Source organism: Plecotus auritus (assembly GCF_963455305.1).
Source record: "Plecotus auritus genome assembly, chromosome: 5".
Lineage (NCBI taxonomy): Eukaryota > Metazoa > Chordata > Mammalia > Chiroptera > Vespertilionidae > Plecotus > Plecotus auritus.
The window spans coordinates 63,176,580-63,202,651 of record NC_137776.1 but is presented as its reverse complement, the minus strand read 5'-3'; the positions used below and the strand labels follow the sequence as shown (position 1 = coordinate 63,202,651).

The following is a 26,072-nucleotide window of genomic DNA, read 5'->3' as shown; positions in this document are numbered from 1 at the left end:
CTGAGGAACACCCCCACCCCCATGCATGAATTTTGTGCACCAGGCCACTAGTGTACTTATAAGGGACATAAGATTTCTGTTGAATACTTCAAAATATTGACAAAGATGGCATGCCAATGTAAAAATTATTATTACTAAAAGTAAGTCTAATTCACAGCATTTATTTTCATTTATTGCTAATAACATTTCTGTTTCTTCTAATCCAAATGAATATACTTCTTTGTACAAAGTGAATCAATTTACTTCTGATTAAAGCACTGAAGCTTAATCTACTATAATTTTTGAGGATGAATATTCCAGTATTTGGTATATACATTTACTTTCTCCCAGGCTGCTTTCCCATGATCAAGTGAACCTTAACTTAGAGCATAGAGATTACTTTATATCTATATCTTGTTGTCATCATTCTTTGAAAATATACAGCTTAACTAAATTATACCAGGCAACATAGATTGATGGTGTGTGTGTGTGTGTGTGTGTGTGTGTAGAGAGAGAAGTGAATGTGTGTATCAGTTTGTGATTATCTGTGATGAAATTGTTTTGTATGAATTGGCAGCATTTATATTTTAACATAATTGCTACTTCCTAATCAGCTTAAATACCTGTTTGTTGACTTACTGTTTTAATTAGAAGGCCTTAAATCACAAATAACAGAAAGCTCCAATTTAATTAGCTTAAAAAAATAAAGGAAAATTTTGGTTGAGTCTATGTATTGGTGGAAGCGGAGGTTCAGCGCTCAGACATGATTTAATTCAGGGGCTTATTATATTGTGAGAAATTGAGTTCTGTGTCTCTTGGAACTATTCATCTTCACATATTGGTTTTTCCTAATGATGACTTTATTAAAGTGATTGCAGCACATATAGGGCTCACATTACTATGTGTGAAATCATCTATGGCAACTATTTTCAACATTTCTCATCTCATGGCACACAAAACTAATTACTAAAATTCTTTGGCACACCAAAAATATATTATATTTTTGCTGATCTGCTAAAAATGGGTATAATTTTGATTGCTTTACAAAAAATTAATAATAGTAGTTACCTACCCTTTTTGTTCCAAAGCAACTTTTTAAAAAATCAGGTACCTTTATACTTGTATATAAGAATTTCTGGTACCAAGAAATAACCAATCAGATTGAGCAAAAAAGGAAGAGAAAAAACTCATGGACACAGACAACAGTGTGATGATTGCTGGGGAGAGGGCGGTAGGGGACGTGGAAAGGGTATAGGGGAGATAAATGGTCAAAGACTTGACTTGGGACAGTAAACACACAATACAACATACAGATGATATGATGCAGAATTGTGCACCTGAAAACTGTATAATTTTGTTAACCAGTATCACCCAAATAAATTTAATTAAAAATGATTAACCAATTAGACACAACCTTATTATGTGATGTGACTAATAATATGCAACTCTATTATATGACCTATGTATTTATTGTTCAAGATGGCATTTACACCTGATGGCTATTGTTATGTTGACTGTTGTCATTTTCTTAATTTGACAATCTACCGGAAAAGAGGTCAGTGTCCCTGACTAAATAGGTATTGCATGTTTTAAAAATTATTTTGGCACATCTGTTGAAAATTGCTGACCTAATGGAAGGGAGCCTGGTGGCCATACTTCAAAAATCCTGAGGCTGACTATTATTAGACCAATCTAGAATGAATATTCAGGTCTGAACCCCATGACTGTGAAAAAGGGAATGGAATTATACTGAGTCAAGGTCACTTCCCCACACCTGAAGCTTGGAGGATGCCCAAGTCACATTACCCATACCTGAAGCGGAGAGAGGAGCCAATTTTCCTGGAAGCACCAGGATCTCTAAATAAAACCAGAGACACTTGAAAAAGGATAGGTTAAAAGGAAAATGCATATTGAAGATATAATCAATGAATGCATTGCCTGTTGCAAAAACAATTCTGTGATACCAAACTCTCATCTCTCATTCTATAAAGACTGTCTATTATTCTAAAAGACATTTTAGCTACAGAGAGTGGTGTTAAAGAGGAGTTCAGCAGGGGAGCAGAATGAAGAGAAAGCTGGACAGTTTCCCAGCTCTCCTGAGTCAGGTGTTCACAGTACGGCTTCATTAATCTCTTTGAAGAAATTTCTCAGAACACCAGACACACATTCAAATGTAAGTACAAAAATACATTTCAAAGCCAAATATATGTGCTTTCCATACCATGTATCATTTTGGATTAACTACATCTCTTTGATAAGGTGGAACTATTCCTCTAGGTTTGGGACAATAACGCCTTAAGGAGGCCCAGGAGAGATAATAAAAATATTTAACAAATGCTATGTCATGGACTTCTGCCAATCACAATGTCCTACCTAGCTAAGGATATGGCTTGCCAGCTAGTCTATGAGTCTTGGTTAAATGAGTCTGATTAGGTCCTTCCATGGGGAACCCTTGAGTGTTATAGTGAACTCTAAAGATCTAAGAAAGATTTATTATTTTAAAAATGTAAAAAAAGAGAAAGAGAACTCATGGGCATAGACAACAGTGTGGTGATTGTGGGGGTGGAGGAGGATGGGGAGAGATTGTAGAGAGCATAGAGGGGATAAAAGATGATGGAAAAAATACATTAAATTAAATTAAGAAAATAAAAATAAAAATGCAATTCTAGTGGTAAAACTGCATGTCAAATGGCTTGATATTTATGAGTATGAGGTCTCTTTCACTGTTGTTGACCTTTCACTATTGGTCTGAACTTTTCTGTTACAAAAAGTAAGGATACGTTGATGTTTTTTAAATAGATTGTATTCGAATATATTTAAGCTTTTTGACCTAGAAGATCAAATAAATAAACCTTCTATTTAGAAATTATTTCTCTTAGAGGCATAATCAGTTTTCTGTTTTGCCTTGTTTTTCATTTCTTGTTTGTATTTCATTAAGCTGTCAATATCTTTCATTTAATCTTTTTGGAGAATGTATTTGCTGAAAGAAAGCCACCATGTCTTTGACTGCCATTCACCAATCCTTTATTTGCATTCAACCTTAGAGCTGAGTGAGTGCAGGGCCCACACCTGAGATTGCCAAGCCCTGAGACAAGGAGTATTTTGCTGAGAAATTCAGTTTTTCTCAGAGAGGCACTGCTAATAACTTCTGGAAAAGTTTTGGTGACTACTGTGCTCTAGTCACCCACCATTTTCTGATGTCATAGTCTCCAGAATTACCATTGGAGTAAAACCTGAAGTCAAGAAAAACAGTTCCCTCGAATGTCAGACATTTAGACCTATTTTTCTAACATCAAGAATCAATCATATTGGTATGTGTAAATCTATTAATATCTTAAACAAAAATCAAAGAAATTTTTACCAAAATGACTACACTGGATTAATGTTGACTTTCTATCCTACTAGGGTTCTACCTTAAGTTCTGAACCAAATAAAAAATTAAAACAAATAAAAAGGATTGAAGGATCATTTAGAAACTTTATTGATCGCTCTCTTTTTTTTCCCCCCTTGGCAATGCAGTATCTTAATCATAGTTCAAAGAAGCACATTTTGACCAGACATAAAATAAGTTAGAAAATATTTCTACTGCAATATTTTATGTTTATTCCTAATTCAGCCCCTTTCTCTCTTCTGTAATAATTCAGTCCCTGAAACCAGTGTGTTACCAGAGAAGAGACCATACAGAGGTTGTCAGTGTGATGCTCACTCCCAAATTTATATCTGTAGTCTAGACATATATACTCAACTTCTTGCATTTCCAACTCAAATGCCCAAGAGGGAATTCCAAACCTGATCCCCCTGGTTGTTTTTTATTTAGTAAATGTAAATGTCTTGCTGCCATCTATTTCCTGTAGAAATCTAGGCGTCACCTCTGACCCCCTCACTCTTTCTAATGCCCATATCCAGACAACTAATTGGTAATTTCCTGTTAATGTACCTTGAATCGTCACTGCTACTTCCCTCACCCGTCATTTAATCTTATATGTCTGTACTTATCCCTCTTCACCCAATTATTCTCTCTGAGCTGCAGAAATGAGCATATAAAAAATCAAATGTGATAAGGACACTATTTTATTGAAGCACTTTTAGTAGCTTCCTATGATTCCTAGAATTAAAGACAAAAGAACACAAATGAACAAACCGCTGGTCTTGATATAGCACATAAGGTACTGGATTGATGGTTCTCAACCTTGACTTTAAATTATAATAAATGCCTGTGGTTCTTTTATTCAGGTACCTTAAGGTAAATTTATTTCACTTTCTCAATTTTATTTCTGATGTGCCAGGAATGCATTCTGGGGTGGAGTGGTCAAGTAGAGGAGTAAATGGAAGGGGATTATCAGAAAGTTATACAGTGCTAGTGAATCCATGAATAGAAATTCTATAACCTATCTTAAGAAAGGTTGGACTAGAGTGATTCTATAGTTACTGTCATGGTTTCTCCCTATATATTAATCAGGGTTCTTCCGAGAAAGAGAACCAATAGGATATGCATGCATTCATTCAGTCAGTCACTTATTTTATTTTAAGGAATTGGCTCTCATTCTTTAAAAAAATGTTTTTTAATTGATTTTAGAGAGAGAGGAAGGGAGAGGGATAGAGAGATAGAAACAATGATGAGAGAAAAACATTGATTGGCTGCCTCCTGCATGCCTCCTATTGGAGATCAAGCCACAACCAGGGCATGTGCCCTGATCTCTTGGTTCATGGGTCGATGCTCAACCACTGAGCCACACCCACAAGGCTTAACTCTCATTCTTATGGGGGCTTGGCAAGTCCAAAATCTGATGAAGGAGGCTAGCAGTTTAGAAACTGAGGAGAGCTGTAGTTTGAGTCCAAAGGCAGTCTGCTGGCAAGAAATGAAGAATCACTTTTTTTTCCTCTTTATTTTTTTCCATCATAATTTATCCCTCCTATACCCTCCTCACGCCCCTTCTGCCCCCGCCCCCCTGCAATGACCACACTGTAGTCCGGGTCCATGAGTGTGAAGATCCACTTTTGCATATGCAGACTGAAAGCTGTCTGCTGGAGAATGTCTGCTTGCTCAAATGGAAGGACAGAATTCAGTCCTATGTTGTAGTGGAGCCTTCAACTGATTTTAAAAGGCCCACATGCAGTATAGTGGGCTATCTGCTTTACTCAAAGTCCACCAATTAAATGCAAATCTCATCGAAAAATAGGAACATCCAGAATAACGTTGGACCAAATGTCTTGACATCATGGCCCAGTCAAGTTGACATATAAAAATAGCCATCACGCCCTGTTTGTTCACTTTCCTTCATGTAGCCTTTTAATAGACTGTTATAATTGAAGGCAGGTATGTAAAGTGCTTTCTCTTAATTTCTGGATTATTTGCATAATAAATACAAGAAAAACTTCTTAAAGCCTCTTGTGTCCCAATACAGATTACTGGAATCAGAACTTGCCTCTTAATAAATACAGCAAATCATTTTTCTATCTAGTAATATTTGAGAATAAGTAAATTATATTTCTTCTGAAATAATCTAATATGGTAGTTATTATTATTTCTTTGAATTGCTTGCTTTTCTAATACATGGTAATGATCAACATGACTGCTTTTCATTATCAGCATTGCCGTGAGATCTCAAATATTTTATTTATTACTGCTGTTGCCCTGTGGAATTAGACATCTTCCATGATATTTGCTTGGAGTGGCATTTAGAAAGTAACCTTTCTCTAAGTTTCTTTTACCTGCCTTACAAAATATTTCAAATTTAATAAGAAAACTTTATTTTTGGGTCATATTATATATTCTTCCAAAGAATAAAGATTTACATGAGAGGAAAGTAACTTTATTATCTCATTACAGTGAATTAATGAATTTGTATACAAAAGCATTTTCAAAATCACTTCATTGGGATACTACTCATTTCAAATTTAGTTCAGTAGAGGGTGTGTGTGTGTGTGTGTGTGTGTGTGTGTTTGGGGGGCGGGCAGCTAAAGATATATTTTTCTGCCTCTTGGCTGCAGATGGTGGCTATGAGAAGCAAATACTGCCTCTTAGAAATTGTCTTCTGAGGTGGAGCAGTCCACTCAATCTTGCATCCTCCATTGGCTTTCCTCATTTTACATTCCTTCACTCTTGCTATCTGGGATTATACTCACTAATTAAAGGGTATCCCATAAACCATGGCCTTAGGACATGCTTTCCATGAATCCAAAGCGAAGACATTACTCAACAATATCAACAACAATGACATCCATTAAGAACCCATTCTTTCCTCACTGGTTTGGAGTTCTTTTATGATATAATAAGTTATTTGGTGGGTTCCTGGGTGTATAATCTATTCTGTTGATTTCTCTTTAGTTTATTTATTTCAGTTATATAACACATTTTAATATGAGTTCTTTTCACATTATTCTTTATTTTCAAAATGTTACCTCTCTCTGTTAATGCATAACATTATCAATGTATAATGTGATCATTGGGGCAGCATTCATGTCTAATGTTATCAAATTTATAGCTGTGTTTCATTCATCATAGACCTTAAAAGTCATGAACAAGGCAATAGTTACCAAGTTTCTGCATTTCTAAAATGAAGTGCCAGACCTCTTTGACACATGCTCAGTGATTATGAAATTGACTCAACCAACATTATTCCATTAGCCATTTTCAGCTGGATGTAAGAAAACAAAGACTTATTTGAGATTGTAGTGAGAATTGCTTTGTACAAAGTTAATAGATTTCTGTGTTCTTATATCTTCCCGTGAGGGAATGAGAAAGAGAAAGCCAAATGGAAGGAATATTTTTTATTTTATTTATTTATTTATTTTGTTAATCCTTACCGAAGGATATTTTTCCAGAGTGGGAGGGATTCAGGGGGAGGGGGAGAGAGAAAGAGAAAGAGAGAGAGATAGAGAGAAACAACAATGTAAGAGAGAGGTTGATTGGTTGCCTCCTGTAAGTACCCCAACCGGGCTGGTGAATGAACCTGCAACCGAGATACATGCTTTTGACTGGGAATCGAACCTATGACACTGGTGCAGGGACTGACGCTCTAACCACTGAGCAAAACTAGCCAGGGCAGAAGGAATTTTTTGACATGAATTCCCTGGAACTTGAGGGACACTGGAACAAAACCGGAGTCACACCTGAAAAGTGTAAAGGAGAGCTATACATGGAGAGAACAGCCAAGGCAGCTAGGTAAGAGGGCTTTCATTGGGAACAAGCTACACTTGGTGGGGCCAAGCATCTGTGGGGAGTGGAGCTGGCTGTGAACCACTTTGGAAAAAAGCCCAGGGTGCTCCTGCTAGGAAAGCAAAGGAGACCAGGGATGCACACCCAAATGCAGGAGGCCGAGGGAGGAGTTGCAAGCAGCCAGCATGGTCCATGGAGAATTTGGAGGGCACCAGTAAGAGAACTCTTTGGTTTATCAAAAAGAACAGTCAAAACATCTTTAAAAGGGAAAATTTTCAATCAAGAGGCTAATGCCCTTGAGGTTCAGATTCTTTCAATTATTTGTCACTTCATGATCAGTGAGACTCAGGTTATGGTGAATGCCAGCAGCAGAGCACATTGGAATTCCAGAGGGAACAAGGTGGTCCACAGCAAGGCATTACCTGAACCATCCCCTGATGTCTGCATCTGGAACACACCTGAGAGAGAGACTGTTTTCTCTACCCAAAGTTCCAGTTCTGGTGACCAGCATCTTACCACTTGGCTACCACCCCAGGAAGCTAAGTCTAATACCATGAACATTGGGTCAGGGGAGAGCCACCTCATGAATCCAGAATACATGGCTTCCGTTGCCTTATTTCTCATCCACATAGAGCCACATCCTTTACCATACTAAGGCCATTGCCTTTGCTGTGCCTAAGGAAAATAACTTCCGGTGATTCCAAGATGGATTGCCCTGCTAAGCAATGCTATTCTCAGTGATTCCATTGTAACTTCCCATCTTTATTTATCTTGTAATGTAGCACCATCTTTTTTTTTAAAAAAAGAAAAGTGGGAAATCCACACATTCACTCTCTTGTAAGGCAAACAGGCTGGAATTTACCTACTTCATGTGAGCCCCAAAGGGCCAAGGATCTCTACTTAGCACAATGCAGAATGACTTGGATATTTCAGGAAAGGCCAAGGACACAGTGTGGAGATAAGTAGAGAAAGAATGTGATCAATTATTTTCTTAAATCTTGAAAGAGTAAAGATTATACAATCTTGTTCTATGTGGTTAATTTCTTTTTTCCTTGCCACGTTTTCCCAGCATTTCTCTTTTAATTAATACGACTTTTACTAACTAACTCATTTTGGAGGGACTTTTTAGTGCTTGCTCATTATTATTGATGGGCAAGTCTAGGTTTGGTCAAGTAACATAGACTTGTGTTTTTCCTTTTCCCTGCTCTTCCTCCTCTTAGGAAATGGAATGATCGCCAAGAGAAGAAACTTCTGTTTGCTGTCAACTCTGGGCATTTCACTCTCCAGCAATGATATTCCCCTCTATTCTGAGATCGAGTCCACTTCACCTCGTAGCAACTAACCTAGGTGTTCTTTGCATGTCCCAGTGTTCCAGAAACTAAGCTTATTCAAACACACTCTCTCCTGCTATGTTAATACTTTTCTACTAGTTTACCAAAGCATGCTGCTTATATCCAACTTCTCCTCCACAGACTTTTAAATTAAGCAGTCTATTCTTTTTTCAAATTTAGAATCCCATGAACCCTTTTTAACACCTGCACATTGGTAAGATTCCTGCATTACATTAGCTGATTAGTGCCTGAATGAGAGACATTTGTATGACAGGTACAGAATTGCAGAATTGCTCATCTTTCTTGACTAAGTCTTTGTTACTAGTATCTTGGCCCCATTCCCTCTTCCCTTGTAAAGAATGAATTGTCTTTCATGTCTCTTAAGGAATTTGTTTTCATCAGGTTGGCCCCATCATTCATCCAAAAGTGAGAGAATCCCAGGAGTGTACACAGTGTGGGATAAAGTTGGCATCTCTTCCTCACACACGTCTCTTCCATTTTATCTTTTAAATTCCAGAATGTATTGAAGGGTGACCTATTCTCCTCAGAGCCCTTTATTTTCCCAGCTTTCCTGGGTGCCACTATAAGAGAGGAGGAAAGATCTGAGTGGGTGGGTTTCTGTGCCCCAACCCAGCTCCAGCAGGGATAGCTCTGCTTTTATCTGTTTTATTGTTTTGCTCTCATGAGCTTTCTTTTTAAGAATGAGTTTCAAGAATTTTATTCTCCACTACCTTCAATCACAGTTCTAGAAGGTGCTATCGTCATGAGTGTTAGCATTGTTAACTATGACTAGTGTCTTTGCTTTTGAAAAATAAAATTCACTTGCTATAGAATGTGGGTAAAAGATCTTTCTCAGGAGACTGTAAATATTTGAATTATACCCCAAAGTTACAGCTTTTCATACTGTTTGAAGGGAATGTAGAACTGAAGTATCAGTGACACTTTTTATAGTCCAGCTGTTTGCCTTTAAATATGACCCACTATGTTAGCCCCACTGATCCAAAGCTGTCCTGTTATAAAGATCAACGACATCCCATAAATCCTGGATCAAAGCATTTATATTTAGAATAATGCAAGTCAGATTCACTTAAGTTTTCTTAATTTTTTGCCTTTAAATAACACCAGTTTAAATATGCGTTGTGTTAGATGGGATTAGCTTATAAATTCATTAGTTGAAATACTCTGCTAGTGTTTCTAGATTATTTGCATGGTTATTTCAATAGCCAGGCCTACCTCTATCTCTGAGTTTCAAAATGCTCATTTTTCAGTTGTGCCATTTCGTACCCCACCTGGAGCACAATGGAAGGTTAATGGTGAAAACGCTGATTTGGCGCAGCCCCTGGGCTCTTTGACTTGGTGATGTGAACGAAAAGGGGGCCACATACTAAACATGACAAGCTCAGGTGGGCCTGCATGATGGGCCCTACAGACTCAGAGACCAAAGTACTCACATCAGATGTCTACACTTAAAAATTCCTGACTAAAAGCAAGTCATAGACAGTAGACATGTAGCTTCTCTTTGTTTACCTTGAGACTGTCTAATATCTTATTGCATCTAAAATAACATACTTTTCAATTCCCAGAGTAATCTCCTTTACCAGACTCCACAGAGCACACCCACCACTCCAGAGCAGACCACAGAACCCCTCATTGTTATCTTGTTCCTTGAGTACCATCTCTATGTGCTATAAATGTTAACTGTTAGCTATCTTGTACCCACCAATGTAACAGAAGGATGGGTCTCTCAGTTTTACTTTTTATCCAATCCCAGAGTTTTCCTCACTTTGCTTTCCCCTGCCTCCATAATCTACCACCAATGGATTTCATGTAACCCTTCTTATGTCTCCACCTTTGATTCTAACTGTAAAACTGCCATTCTCCAGAACATTTTCTCAATTCAGTGAGATTTTGCTTCTGACAATGGTCATCATTGTGGCTCAAATAAACTCTTATAAGACCTTTTCTTAGGCTGGACATTCTTTCGTTGACATACTTGTTGTAGTAAGCAGGATTCCAAAGAAGCCCACCCAAACCACCTTGCAGACCCAGACCCGGTGCTAGGTACCACCAGCAGGAGCCCATTGTGCCACCCAGCACTCTGCTTTGGGTAAACTTGAATGAGTTTTTCTTGGAATTCCAGATCTTACTGTTTTAAGATAGAAGCCTCTGACTTTATTTGAGCTGTTCTTAAAAAAAATAAAATAAAATCCTCAAGGTGGCACAAAAAATTAAGGAGTGAGATAACCCAGGCTAAAAATAAGGGTTGAGATAATGTAGGACAGAGTAAAAAATAATGGGTGACTGTTTTTTAATTTCGGCTTTTCAGTTGGAACTAGTTATTATGAGTCTGAGCAAAACCTTTTGCTGCATAAATGACATTCTGAACTTGTTCAGGTCTGCAGCTAAGGGACATTTACTCCCCCCAACTTGAGTTTAGGGTGTTCTTAGGTAACTAAGAATCTACCTGAAGGTGTTTGAGGGCACCCTTCCAAATGATCAGGGCACCATAGAAAATTCCAACACAACTATAATTAAATAACTGACTCATCTGTGGACATGCACCTCAAGTTCGGTTCCCTAGCACTCAGAGTGCTCATGGTTATATTAGCCAGCTGGGGAGAGAAACTGAGACTTGTGCGAAGGTTGAAGTGACTCAAGAGAGTATAGCCCCGTGGAGCTCAGTCTATAAGCAGTGCGCTTCAACCAGCACTACACAACACTCCTAGAAATTTGTTCAGATCTGAAAAGAAAAATAAAATTAACATGGGAAATCATATCTCCAAAGCCAATATGCCCCAGTATCCTGCCCCCATTAGTACTCCTGCAGATGGACGACAATTCATTGGGAGCCTTTACTTGCAAGTACTTACAGAAATAAGATTTAACTAGAAGTGATATCAACTTAAGATGGCTGAACTGGAGTTCTTTTGACACCTAAATTAACTTTTTTTTTGCATGTATTAGAGGAAAAAATAAAGCCAGATCTAAAATAAAGCTGAGTGAATGAGAGGCTTACCTCAACTGGCAAATAGAATCTTCTGAAACAAAGCACAGGGAGACTGTTTTCTTCAGGAAGTTAATAAGAAAAGTGTAGAGACTGTCTCTGAACCAAAGAAGGTTTCCAAAGCTGCTCAATACCAATACCCTATTTCCCCCCTCTTCTCCAACTGCCCTGCTGTATCCTTTACTTTGTAACTTTTACTCTCTTTTCTCCCCCCACCCCCCTTTTCTCTCTCTTCTCCACCTCCTCCATCAGTTCTCTACTGACCTAGGAGCACTCAGAATAGAAAACCAGACCAGAATAGACCAGAAAAAAAAAAGAAGCAGAAATTTTGGCAGCTCCCTTTGGAGAAAAGCCAGTCTTAGGCAGAGGGGAACCAAAAAATGTATTCCTTGGACTAGAACAGAATCTACCTAAAGATTTCTCCAACCCTTTCCAGGACCCTGATGGGTTTGCAAAGGAATTTGATTTAACTGTTAGAATATACTAAAGGCCCGATGCATGAAATTCATGCACAGGGGGTGGCGGGGAGGGAGGGTGTCCCTCAGCCCAGCCTGCACCCTCTTCAATCTGGGACCCCTCAGGGGATGTCCAACTGCCAGTTTAGGCCTAATCCCACAGGCAGTCAGACATCCCTCTCACAATCTGGGACTGCTGGCTCCTAAACACATGCCTGACTGCCTGCCTGATTGCCCCTAACCACTCTGCCTGCCAGCCTGATAGCCCCCTGATTGCTCCCCTGCCGGCCTGATTGTCCCCAACTGCCCTCCCCTGCTGGCCTGATCTCCTCCAACTGCCCTCCCCTGCCAGCCCGATCACCCCCAACTGCCTTCCCCTGTGGGTCTGAGGGGACTGGGGGACTCCAGCTGGATGAGGTGGGGCTGAGGGGATTGGGGGACTGAGGCTGGATGAGGCTGGATGCTGTGGGGACTGGGTGAGGCGGGCCTGAGGGGACTGAGGCTGGATGAGGCGGGGCTGAAGGGACTGGGAGCCACAATCTTGTGGCTGAGGGCACTGCCAACTTGTGAGGGCGTGGCAGTCAATTAGCATATTCCCTCTTTATTGGCTGCAGGTGCCGCCATCTTGTGAGGGTGGGACAGTCAATTAGCATACTCCCTTTTATTGACTTGGGTGTTGCCAGCTTGTGAGGGTGTGATGGTCAATTAGCATATTCCCTCTTTATTAGATTGGATGTTCCTGGATATTCTGACCTATTCCAATTAATATACCTACTTCTGAGAGGAAAGCAACAGAATGAATAAGGTTCACTGGGAAACTCTTGTAGAGGATGTTTTAAAACACAGAGAGAGACATTTAAAAAGTTGTTGTACATATATGCAGTGGAATATTACTCAGCCATAAAAAAAGAATGACATCTTACCATTTGGAACAGCATGAGTGGACCTAGAGGGTGTTATGCTCAGTGAAATAAATCAGTCAAAGAAAGACAGATACTATATGATTTTACTTATATGTATACTCTAAAGGACAAAATAAACAAATAAAATTGGAACAGACTCATAGACACAGAGAGTGGTCTGGTGGTTGCCAGAGGGGAGAGGGTTTGTCAAACTGGGTGAAAGGTGAAAGGATTGAGAAGTACAGATTTGTAGTTACAAAATAGTTATGGGGATGTACAATACATATGAAACATAATCAATAATATTGTGATAACCATGTATATTGCCAGGTGGGTACTGGGAATGTAAAGGGGAGCACTTTGTTAAGTTTATAATTGTCTAACCACTATGTTATGCACCAGAAACTAATACAAAATAATATTGAAAGTTAGCTGTAATTTAAAACATTTTTAAAAAGAAAAAAAAAAAGCAGAGAGACAGACCAACTGAGAAAAATGCAGGAAATTAGCCTTTCAGGCTTCACCAAGTAATACCTGAGATTTTTCCCTAGAAAATGGACTGGACCAAAATCCAGCAATGTAATAGAGAGCCTGATAACTTGATTTCTTTGATTTGCTTGATTTCTTTGAACGTTTCAAAAACAAACAAACAAACAAAAACACTTTCAAACAACATTCAGGTCTATCTCCAGTCAGTTTTAATGATCATCAAAATGAGCCTAATTTCAGCATTTACTAAATCCAGCATTTTTGAAAGGACTAGATAAAGAGCTTATAACTCTGATTAAACAAAATAAATTAAACTGGCCAACCATGCATACTAATGAATGGGCAATTCTGGCTGATCAACTATCTAAAACTATTCAAATGAGAGAAAGAGACGAAGCTGCCACAATCATGAACTTATAGCTTCAGCAAGTAAACAATCAGGTCAGACCTCCCCTAAGGTCTCTTAGACAAGGGGAGAGAAGAGCCTGTCCTTATTGTAAAAAGTCAGGTCATGATAGCTTGCAGGTTAGAAATGATCCCTAATAAAACAACAATTTTAGTTATTCTTTAATATTTATAATGTATAATAATATACTTATAATTACCTTAAAATTTTTATTAATTTGAAAAATGTTTTCACAATACATATTTTTGCCCTATGATCAATGCTATGGCTCTTATTCTTCACAGAGTAGGTTTGGAACAGGAGACAATATGGAATTCAGGAACAATCCGTAGTCACCTCGTATACATATTGCAAAGACTTTATCACTGTGCCTTTGGGGTTTGTTTTATCCGACCTTCATTAGCAATTGCAGCCTCCTCTAAAAATGTAGGCTCTAAATTCAATTTCAGAAGAAGCAATATTGTAAAAAAAAAAAAAGGACAAATAAAGAAGAAAATTAAATGACACCTTTTAGTCTATCTACTTGATAGAAGAAATTCAGAAATGCATGTTAATTATTAAATGCTTTGCATTAAGTTGTTTAGCCAATATTTATTCTTTCAGGAGAATCACAGTATTATTTACTGTGTTGGGTTGGCCACTGGTTGCATATGTAATTTAATAGCATCATTTCAATACATCTGATGACTACATTGTCCTTCATCTATGCTATCTCTAACAATTGGTATGCAACCTTTTCCAGCCGTAGAGGCAACCTTGTCATTCATTGGTGTTGTTAAGAAGCATAAATAATCACTGGGTGACATTTTGACACAAGGGTTTATTTAGTGATGTTTGCATTCTGACATTGACAGACTATGTGAGGACATTTCATCAGCAGCAACTCCAGCCACATAAAATGCAAAAAAAAATTTGCAGTGGACAGATAGCTAACACTGGGCCTTGACCTCCCTCTTCTATCTTTCTTCTCCCGGCCCCTTTCACTAATGATTACACCCCTATTCTTGATTTGCTAAAAAGAACTCACTGAAAGAACTTTCTACATATATAAGATGGTATTTCATTATTTGGTCATATCACAGCACATTTTTATTTCTTTTTAAAAAATCTTTTAGCTTGATGCAAAACCAAAAAAATACATATATGTAAATATTAAACAACAGACACCTTTTTTTATGTTATATGCCTAATAGAGTGCTAACATCCATCCACTCTCTGTAATAGAAAAACTCTCTTATTTTTTAAAAACCTGTCACTCATCTAAGCTCTATTTGGAGAATAGACTTTCCAATTAGTAGATAGAGATGAGAGAGGGAAAAGAGTGCTTTAGTGTTTTAGAGAATCATTACAGTTAATTATTATGTTAATACCAAGATGTTTCTAGAGCCACAGTATTATCTATGGGGTCATAATAAATAGGTAGAGGCTCCCCATGTATGAATTGGATACAATTTTTACTCTCAGATCAGTTTTGAACAGTAATTGCTACTGACTCACTGAATCACCTAAGCACCCACTTTGTAAATTGGAACCACACAACAAGAAATTGGAGAGTTTTAGTGCATTCCCACTCCACCCCTAAATAAATCTCCAGGGCCTCTTTCATTATCTCATTGAGACTGTGAAGATGAGCTGTGGACTACTGGGTAATCAGTAAAGTGGGTGACCTCAAAGCAGTTATCTTTCTTGGAGTGAAAATCTAAGTGAAAATTTTTGAGAATGTTCTTTGTATAAAAACTGGGAGAAATTCTAAAAATAAGTGTATGGAAATGATATCTTACTTTCTAATGGTTATTGTCTTTATTACTGTGATTCTTCTTCACCTCTCTCTCTCTCTCTCCAAACAAGCATGTAGTATAAAGCAAATGGCCAATCCCAACTTGGCTTTTTGCCAGTATGGCCACACAGTTTCAACAGTGCCATGCTCTTCCATTGGTTTATTGGTAGTCCTTGTGAGAATCTTAATTTGGGGGCTTTTTCTTTCTTATATATATTATTGATTTCATAGAGGAAGGGAGAGGGAGAGAGATAAAAACATTAATGATGAGAAAGAATAATTGATTGGCTGCCAATTAGGGATAGAGCCCACAATCTGGGCATGTGCCCTGACCAGGAATCAAACCGTGACCTCCTGGTCCATAGGTCGATGCTCAACCACTGAGCCATGCGGGCTGGGGACATTCACTTACATCTCCACAGACAACAGAAAAAAACACATTATTAATAAAAAACTTAAAATATTTATGGGTTTTACAGTTCAGTGGTCCCAGATTCCTCCATTCATATTCATTATTTATGACTGTGGGTGATAGAACTGGATTGAACTACAGTCAACCCACAACGTGTCCTGCTTTTCTCGGTGCTTTTCCAATGAGGGGAAGATCCTCCTGTCACCTTAAGTTCATGTACATACCTGTTGGACTAGTGATTTGTAAAAGCACAGGACACCAGGTTTTACTAATCCCAGCGGTCTCTCTTTGATGCCAATGGATGAAGGCTCTCTAGAGTGGGAAAGGAAGATGGATGGTACTTTCTTGTGACAGTTCTGGGAAGCTACTTTACTGAAAGGCATGAGGTTCCCACAGATCCGAGTTTCTGAATCCTAGCTGTGCTATCAGAATCAATACTTAATCTGGGGTGGATTCCTGGGGTGATTCTAATGTGCAGCTACGAACTGTAAAAAGGGCAATTTGATTTCAGAAAATTCTGTTCATTGTTCTCCTTCCCTTTCTCATCTGGATCACGTGCCATGCGATGTTGTTGGAGTTCTATTCTCCATCCCTTCGTCATCCAGGGTCATTTATGCTTTACTGGCTTCTCCTTTCTTCCCCTCCCCAGTTCTATGGTCCAACTGCTCCATTTCTCCCATCTCTCCCTCCCCTTCCTGCACTTTTAAGGTTGCCTCAGCATTGGAAGATGCTAAAATAAATTAAATATATATGTATACACACACACACACACATATTCCTACTCTCTAGCAGGCTATAATCAACGGCAAGATCAACATGGCCATGTTATCCATTCTCCCCAAACAAAAAAGAAAAGATTTATGCGATGGTACCAGGACAAAACTGAAGTTACTAAGCACACATTTGTAATCAGTTTTATAGAGTATACTAGTGTTTCTATATATTTGTAACACAAATTCTGTGAAGACACTAATAAATTCCACTTCCACTCAAGATTCTGCTCTGTCAGCCATGGAGGTGTGCCACTAGATCTCCCTTCAAGAAGAACACGCCTTTGGCTAGAAAGAGTGCATTGAGCTGATGGCATTCAGCAACAGCATCTTGCCCAATCAGATGCAACATTCAGCTAAAGTCATTTTCTTCCAAGAACTACCAATGACAACTCAGCAGGCACTTTAGCACAGAACCATCTCAGCCCAATGTAGTTATATTCTAATGAGCAACGTTTGCTCTAGAGCCTCCCATTGAGGAGTCCAAGAATTACCTTTTACAACAGCATAGATGGACCTGGAGATTATGATGTTAAGTGAAATAAGCCAGTCAGAGAAAGACAAATATCACATTATTTCACTCATATGTGGAATCTAATGAACACAATAAACTGATGAACAAAATAGAAACATTGGCATGGATACATGGAACAGACTGACAGCTATCAGAGGGAAAGGGAGGAAGGATTAGATGAAAGAGGGTGAAGGGATTAGCAAACACATACACACACACACACAAATACACACATTAACACACAGACACAGACAACAGTGTAGTGAATGCCAGAGGAAAAGGTGGCGGGAGCTAGGTAGAAGTGGGCAAAGATTGGGGTAGGGGCAGAATGGGGATGAAGAGAGACTTTGCTTGCGAGGGTAGGTGCAAGATGCAGTGTGCAAATGACGTTTTGCTGAGTTGTACACTTGAAACGTGTATGGTTTATCATCATAATAAATTCAATTTTAAAATTTGCACCATAGTCTGAGTGTCCTGCTACTGAATTCTGCCTCCTCCTTTCTTTCCTTTTCTTTTTTTTTTAAAATATATTTTATTGATTTTTTTACAGAGAGGAAGGGAGAGGGATAGAGAGTTAGAAACATCAATGAGAGAGAAACATTGATCAGCTGCCTCCTGCACACCCCCTACTGGGGATGTGCCCGCAACCAAGGTACATGCCCTTGACTGGAATCGAACCCGGGACCCTTCAGTCCACAGGCCGACGCTCTATCCACTGAGCCAAACCCGTCAGGGCTCCTTTTCTTTAGTTGATGTCAGATCAGCATCACAGACTATTTCTGTTTTATTCTGTTCCTTTCCATATTATCTTTAATGCGCATTACCCCTAACAAACCTTTTGTCTCTCTAGCTTTGTCTCAGTATCTGCTTCCCAGATAAACTGTACTGACACGAACTGTCAATCTTTTAAAACATGTTTTAAATTGAAAAAGTTGCATTATTATATTTCAATAGTGAAAAATGATTCCTATCTTTTTATATACACTAACACAGAAAATTAGAGTGACAAATTTACTCTACCACCTCCAAAAATGCTGGCTATTTGCATTTTTCTTCTAGTATTTTAATACATGTTTGTAAGGTTCTGAAAGATGAGTACAAATTATATCTCCTCTTTTTTAAATTATGCAAAAATATTACCTCTTAGAAAGCTTGTCATTAAAAATCTAGCCCAGCAGTGGTTGAGCATCGATCTATGAACCAGGAGGTCATGGTTTGATTCCCGATCAGGGCACATGCCCAGGTTGCAGGTTCCATCTCACACCGTGGGGCATGCAGGAGGCAGCCGATCAATGATTCTCTCTCATCATTGATGTTTCTCTCTCTCCCTCTCCCTCTCTGAAATCAGTAAAATATTAAAAAAAAACTTATCTTCAGATTTCCAAAATAAACTTGCTTGGACAGAGGTAACTTAATGCTTAACAAAATGTGATTCCAGTTTGATAGGTTACATTAGCTAGAAGAGTATTTCCTAACCAGAGTTTTTCTTCTAAATGTAAATAAAGCAATCTTTTCCTTTAGGTGTTCACTACATTGTATTAATTATTATTGTTGTTGTTAATATATTTTATTGTCATTATTTCTGACCTGCACAAACCTGATCTAATGCTAGGCACATGGTTGGTGCACATTAGGTGTCTGCTGTATTGAACTAAACAACACTCCTGTCCATATTTTGATATCTGGTATTTCATTGGTGTTCTCAGGGGAGAGATCCTGAGAAGTATAACTTCCACTGACATGGAAAATGATAGAACATTGTTGTTTTTCCTTGATGCTTTGCCAATAAGCCCTTGGGTCTGATAAAAACCAGCATTTCTTTCTTAATAGATGTTGAGTTCTGGAAAAGTTTTTAAAGTCTCTATTCTTTCATAAACCAGAGTACTCCCAGGCACAGTGCTGGAGTAAAGGGAGGGTTTAAGTCAGGAAAACGTTGCTAAATAAATGGCCTCCAAGTGACGATAGCATTTTGCTTTTTTCTGAATCCTCAAGCAGAGGCCGGGATTTGGAGCCAAGATTAAGGGCTGGATGAGTCACTGCCAGGGTATGGCAATGGCTCTGTTCTCAAGTCTGTGCAGTGAAATCTCAAGCTGATTTCTCCTTTTCATTTTTCTTATTCTTTTTTTTTTTTTTTTAGCAAGAGAGAAAATAAATTCAGTATTCTTTTTTTAGGAGGGCTAAAAAAAAAAAAAGAAAAGAAAAGAAAAAAGAAACACCATTCCATTGCCTAAAATTGCATATAGAATTTCAAAGAGTGACCTCTTCCCAGATATAGCAGAACTTATGGTGACAATGGGAATGTGTTACTGTTTGAAGCACACAGCTTCGGATCCCCAGGCCTGCCCATCTCTTCATTGTAGTTCAGAGGATGGTAGGATTAAGAGTAAAGGAGTATTAAATATAATACCATTTTCACCTGAGAGTAATTAATATTTCCGGTCGCACAGACTAGCACATGGCAGGACACAGTGACAATAAGTGAATGACGAGAAGGCGCGCTCCAGGTGTACCGAGGTGTTCAAAGCCTGGCTTTCTCCACAGTTGGCCGATTAAGTCATTTTTAGAATTTGGACTTCTCAAGAGCAGAGGTTTTTCTTCTTTTACAGTCAATGTACTCTTTTTCTCACACTGTTCAGTTACATAATAGGGTGAGTGCAGGTGCAAAGTCATGCCTTTTTAGTATTAAAACAGAATGGTATGTCTTGTTTTCAAAGTTACGGTTTTTTGTGATATTAGTCATTTTAAACACAGAATAAATATGTAGCTTGTTCTTAACTGAGTTTGTTGGTAAATATAGCTTTAATCCTCCCCCCTCCCCTAACTCCCAAGATCTATATGGTAGTTTGTTTATAATCTACCACCCTGTCTTTATATGTTAAACACCAAATGCTTGTGCATTCTATAGTGATATTTTCCAGGTTTTTCTGGCTTTGTGGCTTTGGCTGAAATCGTGTGCCTCTCCTTCCTTTGACCCATTCTGTTTGCAGTATTTCACTTCAGTTCATCAGACAGCACCTGATTAGGTGGCCTTCTGTCATCCATTCCCCACACATCCCGCCTGGCTTGGGCACCTCGAGGCTGGCCAGACTCCAGAACCTCATCATGGCAGCAGCTGTGCTGACAGAAGAAGAGTTTCGTTCATCTTTAAATATTTTCAAAGGAGTTGGACTTAATGTCACAGAGAGGTCAAGGCTCAGCTACATTGACCGTGTGACATTATAGCATCCTGAACAAATGTTTAATGTTTCAAGAAGTACTGTTTCTTTAAAATAAAGATCTTGAAAAAGGGCAGATATGTTCTGGAATACATGCTCTACCCTCTTTCTAGCTATGCAATGGGAATACTAATTGTAAAGTTCCAAGCACCAACAATATTGCCTGGCACATTAAAGTGAGCTCAATACATTTTAGTACTCTTTAAATATTTACAAATATTTACTATGTGCAAGGCAAGGTTGGATAACTGGAGTACTGAATGGTATCAAAATATTAAGAGGTAGATGCTTGGGGTGCTCTTGAGGGAAATCTTGGTAAATTCCGAGATCAAATATAGGCTAGAAAGGGGGGGGAAAGCCACATTACAAATCTATGGAAGTAAGAATTCAAAAAGGGATAGATTTTTGTTAGTGGAAAGATAATGTAAAGCTTCATGGGGGAGGTGGCACTGGAGAATAAAAGCCAAAGAAATTATTTCCTTCCCCAGTGACAGTGATTTGGATTTCACAGGGATAGAAAAAGGGTACTTAAGTGACAGAGAGGAAGTTGAGCAAATGAAATCCATATAGGGCATTTTGGGGGAATTGGTAATAGTCAAAGTTGGTTGGAGTATTGCCCCCATTAAAGGCAGGGTAGGAGATAATTTTGGAACTATAGGTTAGGCATATTTTAAGGACCTGAGATCTCAACCTTCTGAGAAGCATGATGTAGTGGAGGGTGGCCCTGATTATGAATCAGAAATCCTAGTCTGTCTTCCAGACACCTGGTAAGAAATGGCAGAGCACTCTGGTTCTGGAGGTACAATATTCTGGGTTCAAATCTCAGAGTTTTCACTTAGCAACTCTAACACTAAACAAGTTATTTTCTCTTTCTAGCCTCAATGTGCTTATTTGTTAAATGAGAGGATTAGATTAAATTATGTCTCTTGAGATATCAAATTATTTGTTTGTTTGTAAAATTGGTTGCTGAAAAATAGCAAAGGTTTCCCATAGAAAAGTTTTTTAAAAAGTGGGAATGTTTACTAGTAAACGCTTGGAAAAGAAATAATCAGAGAACTCTTTCATTTTCATTTCCTTACTAAACTTTTATGGTTCTAAGAAAATAGATCTAGTAATACTATCTAGGATAGTTTGAAGGAGTAAAAGACTGCAGGCAAGAAAATAATTTCACATTGGGCCTAAACTGAAATTGGGATTTAAAGAAAGATAGTAGCATTTTTAAAGGGAGAGGGGAAATCATATCAGAAGAATTTGGCATCTGATTGAATATCCATTCTATACCTAAGAAGCACAGGAAGTATTCCTTTTTTATTTATATGTTATTTTATATTAAACTAGAGGCCTGGTGCACGAAATTCGTGCTTGGGGGGGGGGGGTGTCCCTCAGCCTGGCCTGTACCCTCTCCAATCTGGGACCCCTCAGGGGATGTCTGACTGCAGGTTTAGGCCCAATCCCTCTCACAATCTGGGACTGCTGGCTCCTAAACACTATCCTGCCTGCTTGCCTGATTGCCCCTAACCACTCTGCACGCCTGCCTGATAGCCTCCTAACTGCTCCCCTGCCGGCCTGATTGACACCTAATTGCTCCCCTGCTGGTATGATCATCCCCAACTGCCTTCCCCTGTGGGGCTGAGAGGACTAGGGGACTCCAGTTGGATGAGGTGGGGCTGAGGGGACTGGGCGCTACCATCTTGTGGCTGTGGGTGCCGTCATCTTGTGAAGGCATGACAGTCAATTAGCATATTCCCTCTTTAGTATATAAGATCATATAAGTGACCTGACTTAGTGATGACTTTTAATTTTGTATTACTCAGAGAGAGTTTCAAAGTATGTGGAGTTCCTAGTGATGTGGATTGGTACATATTATTGATCCAACAGATATTAATTGTGGACCTGTGTTCTAGGTGTTAGGGACATAGTAACGAGAGAGACAAAGCTCCAGTTCTTGTAGAGCTTGCATTCCAGGACTGTGATGTAGTGGGAGAGAGACAACAAGCAAATGAAGAAAATATCCTTTAGAAAAAAGTGCTGTGAAGAAATGAGCCAAACTGATGTGATAGAGAGTACAGGGCTAGTGAAGGTCTCCCTAGGAAGGAGCATCCAGGTTGAATGAAAGAAGGAGCCAGTGACATGGAACAGTAGGGCAAGAACATTCCAGAAAGAGGGAACAGATAGCACAAAGGTATAAGGATGGGGATAATGCTTTGGTGGGTTTCAGGAAATGAAAGAAGCCAGCCTGTTAAGGGCATAGTGGATTAGAGCGAGAGCAGTCAGAAAAAAGAAAACAATATACACATGTTAGTTCACTGGATGGGGTCAACTCCAAAAACTCATTTCTAATCTCCTCTTGGCTTTGTTGCATTTTTATAGCCCAGTAGATAACATCCCTGGCAGCAAAGGTAGTTAATAGAACCACATCCATTCTCTTTTTCCATGCAAATTTTGGAAATATGTTGAAACTCCCAATTTTTCAGAGAAGAAAATTGGGGCCCAAATATACTTAGCTACTTGTTCAAGGTCACACAGATTGTGAATGGCAGGGCCAGGACCCAAATCAGGTCTTATGATTCCAGGTCCCGAGCAGTTTCCACTTCCCGCAGCAGTGTCACTTTCCCTTCTTATGTAATCCTAAAGAATAAGAGAATTACTGGCCTCTTATCAGACAGCCTGCAGGAGAAGAGCCTGTAACTCCGGGTAGCTGTTTTAACTAAATGACAGTGAAGAGCCCTTGGTTTGTGGCTGAGAAGGTGACACATGCTTGCCTGCACGAAGGTTAAAGGGTAGAGAAGTAGGGGGGGGGGGTGCCTATAGGCAGAGAATTGGTAGAGTGATTATGTACCTATTTTCTTTTGCTTGGGAGTCTTATAGCAGCTTTTTACTTTAATGTTCTCAGGATTTGATGATTTTTTTTCTAACAAAACCAATTTTATACATCTGTACTGAAAGGCCTGGATGTAATGAATATGCCACAAGATACCATGGCATTCTTAAAACAAACATGAAAGGTGGTAAATAAGCTGGTATTTACACATGGGCACTATATTAGCTATTTCTGCACTTTGACCCTCCATTAAGTTAACTGCCAAGCCTGGGCCATTACAATCCAGCCTTCTTCCCTCAATTACAGCCACACGTTAACGCTGGACATCCTGAACCTTTTTAATAGAGCCATTTTCAGGAAAGATTATGAGCTTTCCTATAAGTGTTTCTTCTCCTTTCTGTCCCCATCCCAAGGCCCCCTTTGCTACTTGCAACTTTGAGTTCTAGACAGGCTTATCTCGGAGCCAGTTGGGATCTCTGTGATGTAGTCCCCAATCCAGGCATCCGTTTCAATGAGAGCCCTAGTTATAGAGACAGATTGTACTCCTTTGCTTTCAGAGACCAGCATCTGCTGCTTGCTGGGGGCTTGCTGCCTGATGCGGAGCGGAGAAGAAGGAGTGTTGCCTGGCGTTTGGGAGCCAACGGAGAAACGCTTCTCATTGGAGAGGCTCGAATTTCTTGAGCTGCCAGACACTGCAGGCTCAACTGAGGCGCGGAGGTGCAATTCGGGCTGGTGGAGCAGCGAGGAAGCAGGGACAGGCGGGGCTAGCGCGGCTCTGCAGCTGATCACACGCACCCGCACCCGCACAGCCGCCGCTCTCCCGCCTGCGCCCGGCGTCTTCCACCCGAGCCCCCGAGGCGCGGGCCGGGAGTAGGAAGACCTAGGAAAACAGAGGTGAAGGAAAGCACCGTGCAACCGAGGAAAAGCTGGAGTGCCGCTTGCCTCTAAACTGAAAGTGACCGGCAGCTCGAGGCTCGAACCCTTACCACGGTGCCACTGCCGCCTGCAGGGAAAGCACGGTGTCCAGGAACCCCCAAGTCCCGCGCCCCAATCAGTCTGTGCCCGAGGCTCCAGGATCCTTCTGGTGGGGGCAGCGCTGCCCTCTGGAAGTTGAACTGGCGCCCACCGAGGTACAGCAGGAAAAGTGGGGGCGAGGAAAGCAGCCCTGAGCGCACAGTGAGGCCGGGCTGCCTTGGCCGCTGCGCCGTCTCCGCGGGGTGAGTGCTTCGGTTTCTGGCACCGCCGCCTCTCCACTGCGCGCGGGGGCGGCAGGGGACCTTCAGGGTCCGCCCGAGGGCCTGGTGGCGCCCACGGAAACTCGGCAGCCAGCAGACACCTCTCTGGAGTGTGGAGCGGGGGACTCTGAGCCTGGAGGCGTGGGTAAGGGGTGTTGCAACACTACTTGGCAGACATGCCTTTGGGCGGGATTTTGGCCAAAAGATAGGAGGGGGGAGCGCCGGGGGCAGGAGGGAGCCGTCGGGGGTGGGGGGTGGGTAGGGCGGGCGATCCGGGAGCGGCGGGGTAAGGGGAGGGTCTGGTCCCAGCAGGTAACGCAGCTTGGGCAGCCTGGCGAGTTGGCAGGTGGAGTGGAACTCGCTTGTCAACTATTAATTTAAAGAGTCAGCTGGGGAAGACAGTCAGGAGGGCTGAAGAAGGCCAGAAGGGGTGGCCGGGATGCCGGTGGTGGGGGAAGAAAAGAGACGCCTCGGAAAGCTTGGAGGCGAAATTGCGCTTGTGGTCCTTGCCGCCCTCCTGCCTTGAGTGCGGGAGGACACTTTTAAAGACTCAGCTTGGTAGGAAAGCTTCCGTCCCAGGGGGGGAGAGGGGACTGCAGAGACCGCCGCTACCGGCCTGTGCGCCCCCAAGCCAGGTGCGCTCTCTTTTGTCCACCCCCCTCCGCTCCCCACTCTCTCCCCCGCCCCCACCTCCTTATTGGTGCTGGTTTGCAGCGCTCGGCTCCTGCGCCTTCACTTCGCGTTTGAATCTGGCTCGCCCCTCCGTATTATGTCTGCACTCCGAAGGAAATTTGGGGACGATTACCAGGTAGTGACCACCTCGTCCAGCGGTTCGGGCTTGCAGCCCCAGGGGCCGGGCCAGGGCCCGCAGCAGCAGCTGGTGCCCAAGAAGAAGCGGCAGCGATTCGTGGACAAGAACGGCCGGTGCAATGTACAGCACGGCAACCTGGGCAGCGAGACGAGCCGCTACCTCTCGGACCTCTTCACCACCTTGGTGGACCTCAAGTGGCGCTGGAACCTCTTCATCTTCATCCTCACCTACACCGTGGCCTGGCTCTTCATGGCGTCCATGTGGTGGGTGATCGCCTACACTCGGGGCGACCTAAACAAAGCTCACGTCGGCAACTACACGCCCTGCGTGGCCAATGTCTATAACTTCCCCTCGGCCTTCCTCTTCTTTATCGAGACCGAAGCCACCATCGGCTATGGCTACCGCTACATCACCGACAAGTGCCCCGAGGGCATTATCCTCTTCCTCTTCCAGTCCATCCTCGGCTCCATCGTGGACGCTTTCCTCATCGGCTGCATGTTCATCAAGATGTCCCAGCCCAAGAAGCGCGCGGAGACCCTCATGTTCAGCGAACACGCGGTGATTTCCATGAGGGACGGCAAACTCACGCTCATGTTCCGGGTGGGCAATCTGCGCAACAGCCACATGGTCTCCGCGCAGATCCGCTGCAAGCTGCTCAAAGTAAGTGCGACCCGCCCCCTTCCCCACCTGGCCACCGCCCACCCTCCAACCTGAGAACCACCCCATCCCTTAGTCTCACCTTCCCCCCCGCCCCCCGCAGGTAAACTTCCGTTGGGGAGGGCGGGGTTGGGG

General features: G+C 41.1%; 1 protein-coding gene across 5 annotated transcripts in view; it reads left to right on the top strand.

Moving 5' to 3' along the window:
* The first annotated feature begins 23,556 nt into the window (after window positions 1-23,556).
* KCNJ3 (potassium inwardly rectifying channel subfamily J member 3) overlaps window positions 23,557-26,072 on the top strand; it is a 150,710-nt gene continuing 148,194 nt past the window's right edge. For 4 of the 5 annotated variants that reach the window (XM_080669867.1, XM_080669865.1, XM_080669868.1 and 1 more), the window contains exons 1-2: window positions 23,557-24,614; window positions 25,184-25,940. In XM_080669867.1, coding sequence (XP_080525993.1) covers window positions 25,239-25,940 — 702 coding nt within the window. In that variant the 5' untranslated portion in view covers window positions 23,557-24,614; window positions 25,184-25,238. The remainder of the gene's footprint in view (window positions 24,615-25,183; window positions 25,941-26,072) is intronic. The other variant, XM_080669866.1, reaches the window with a different exon arrangement.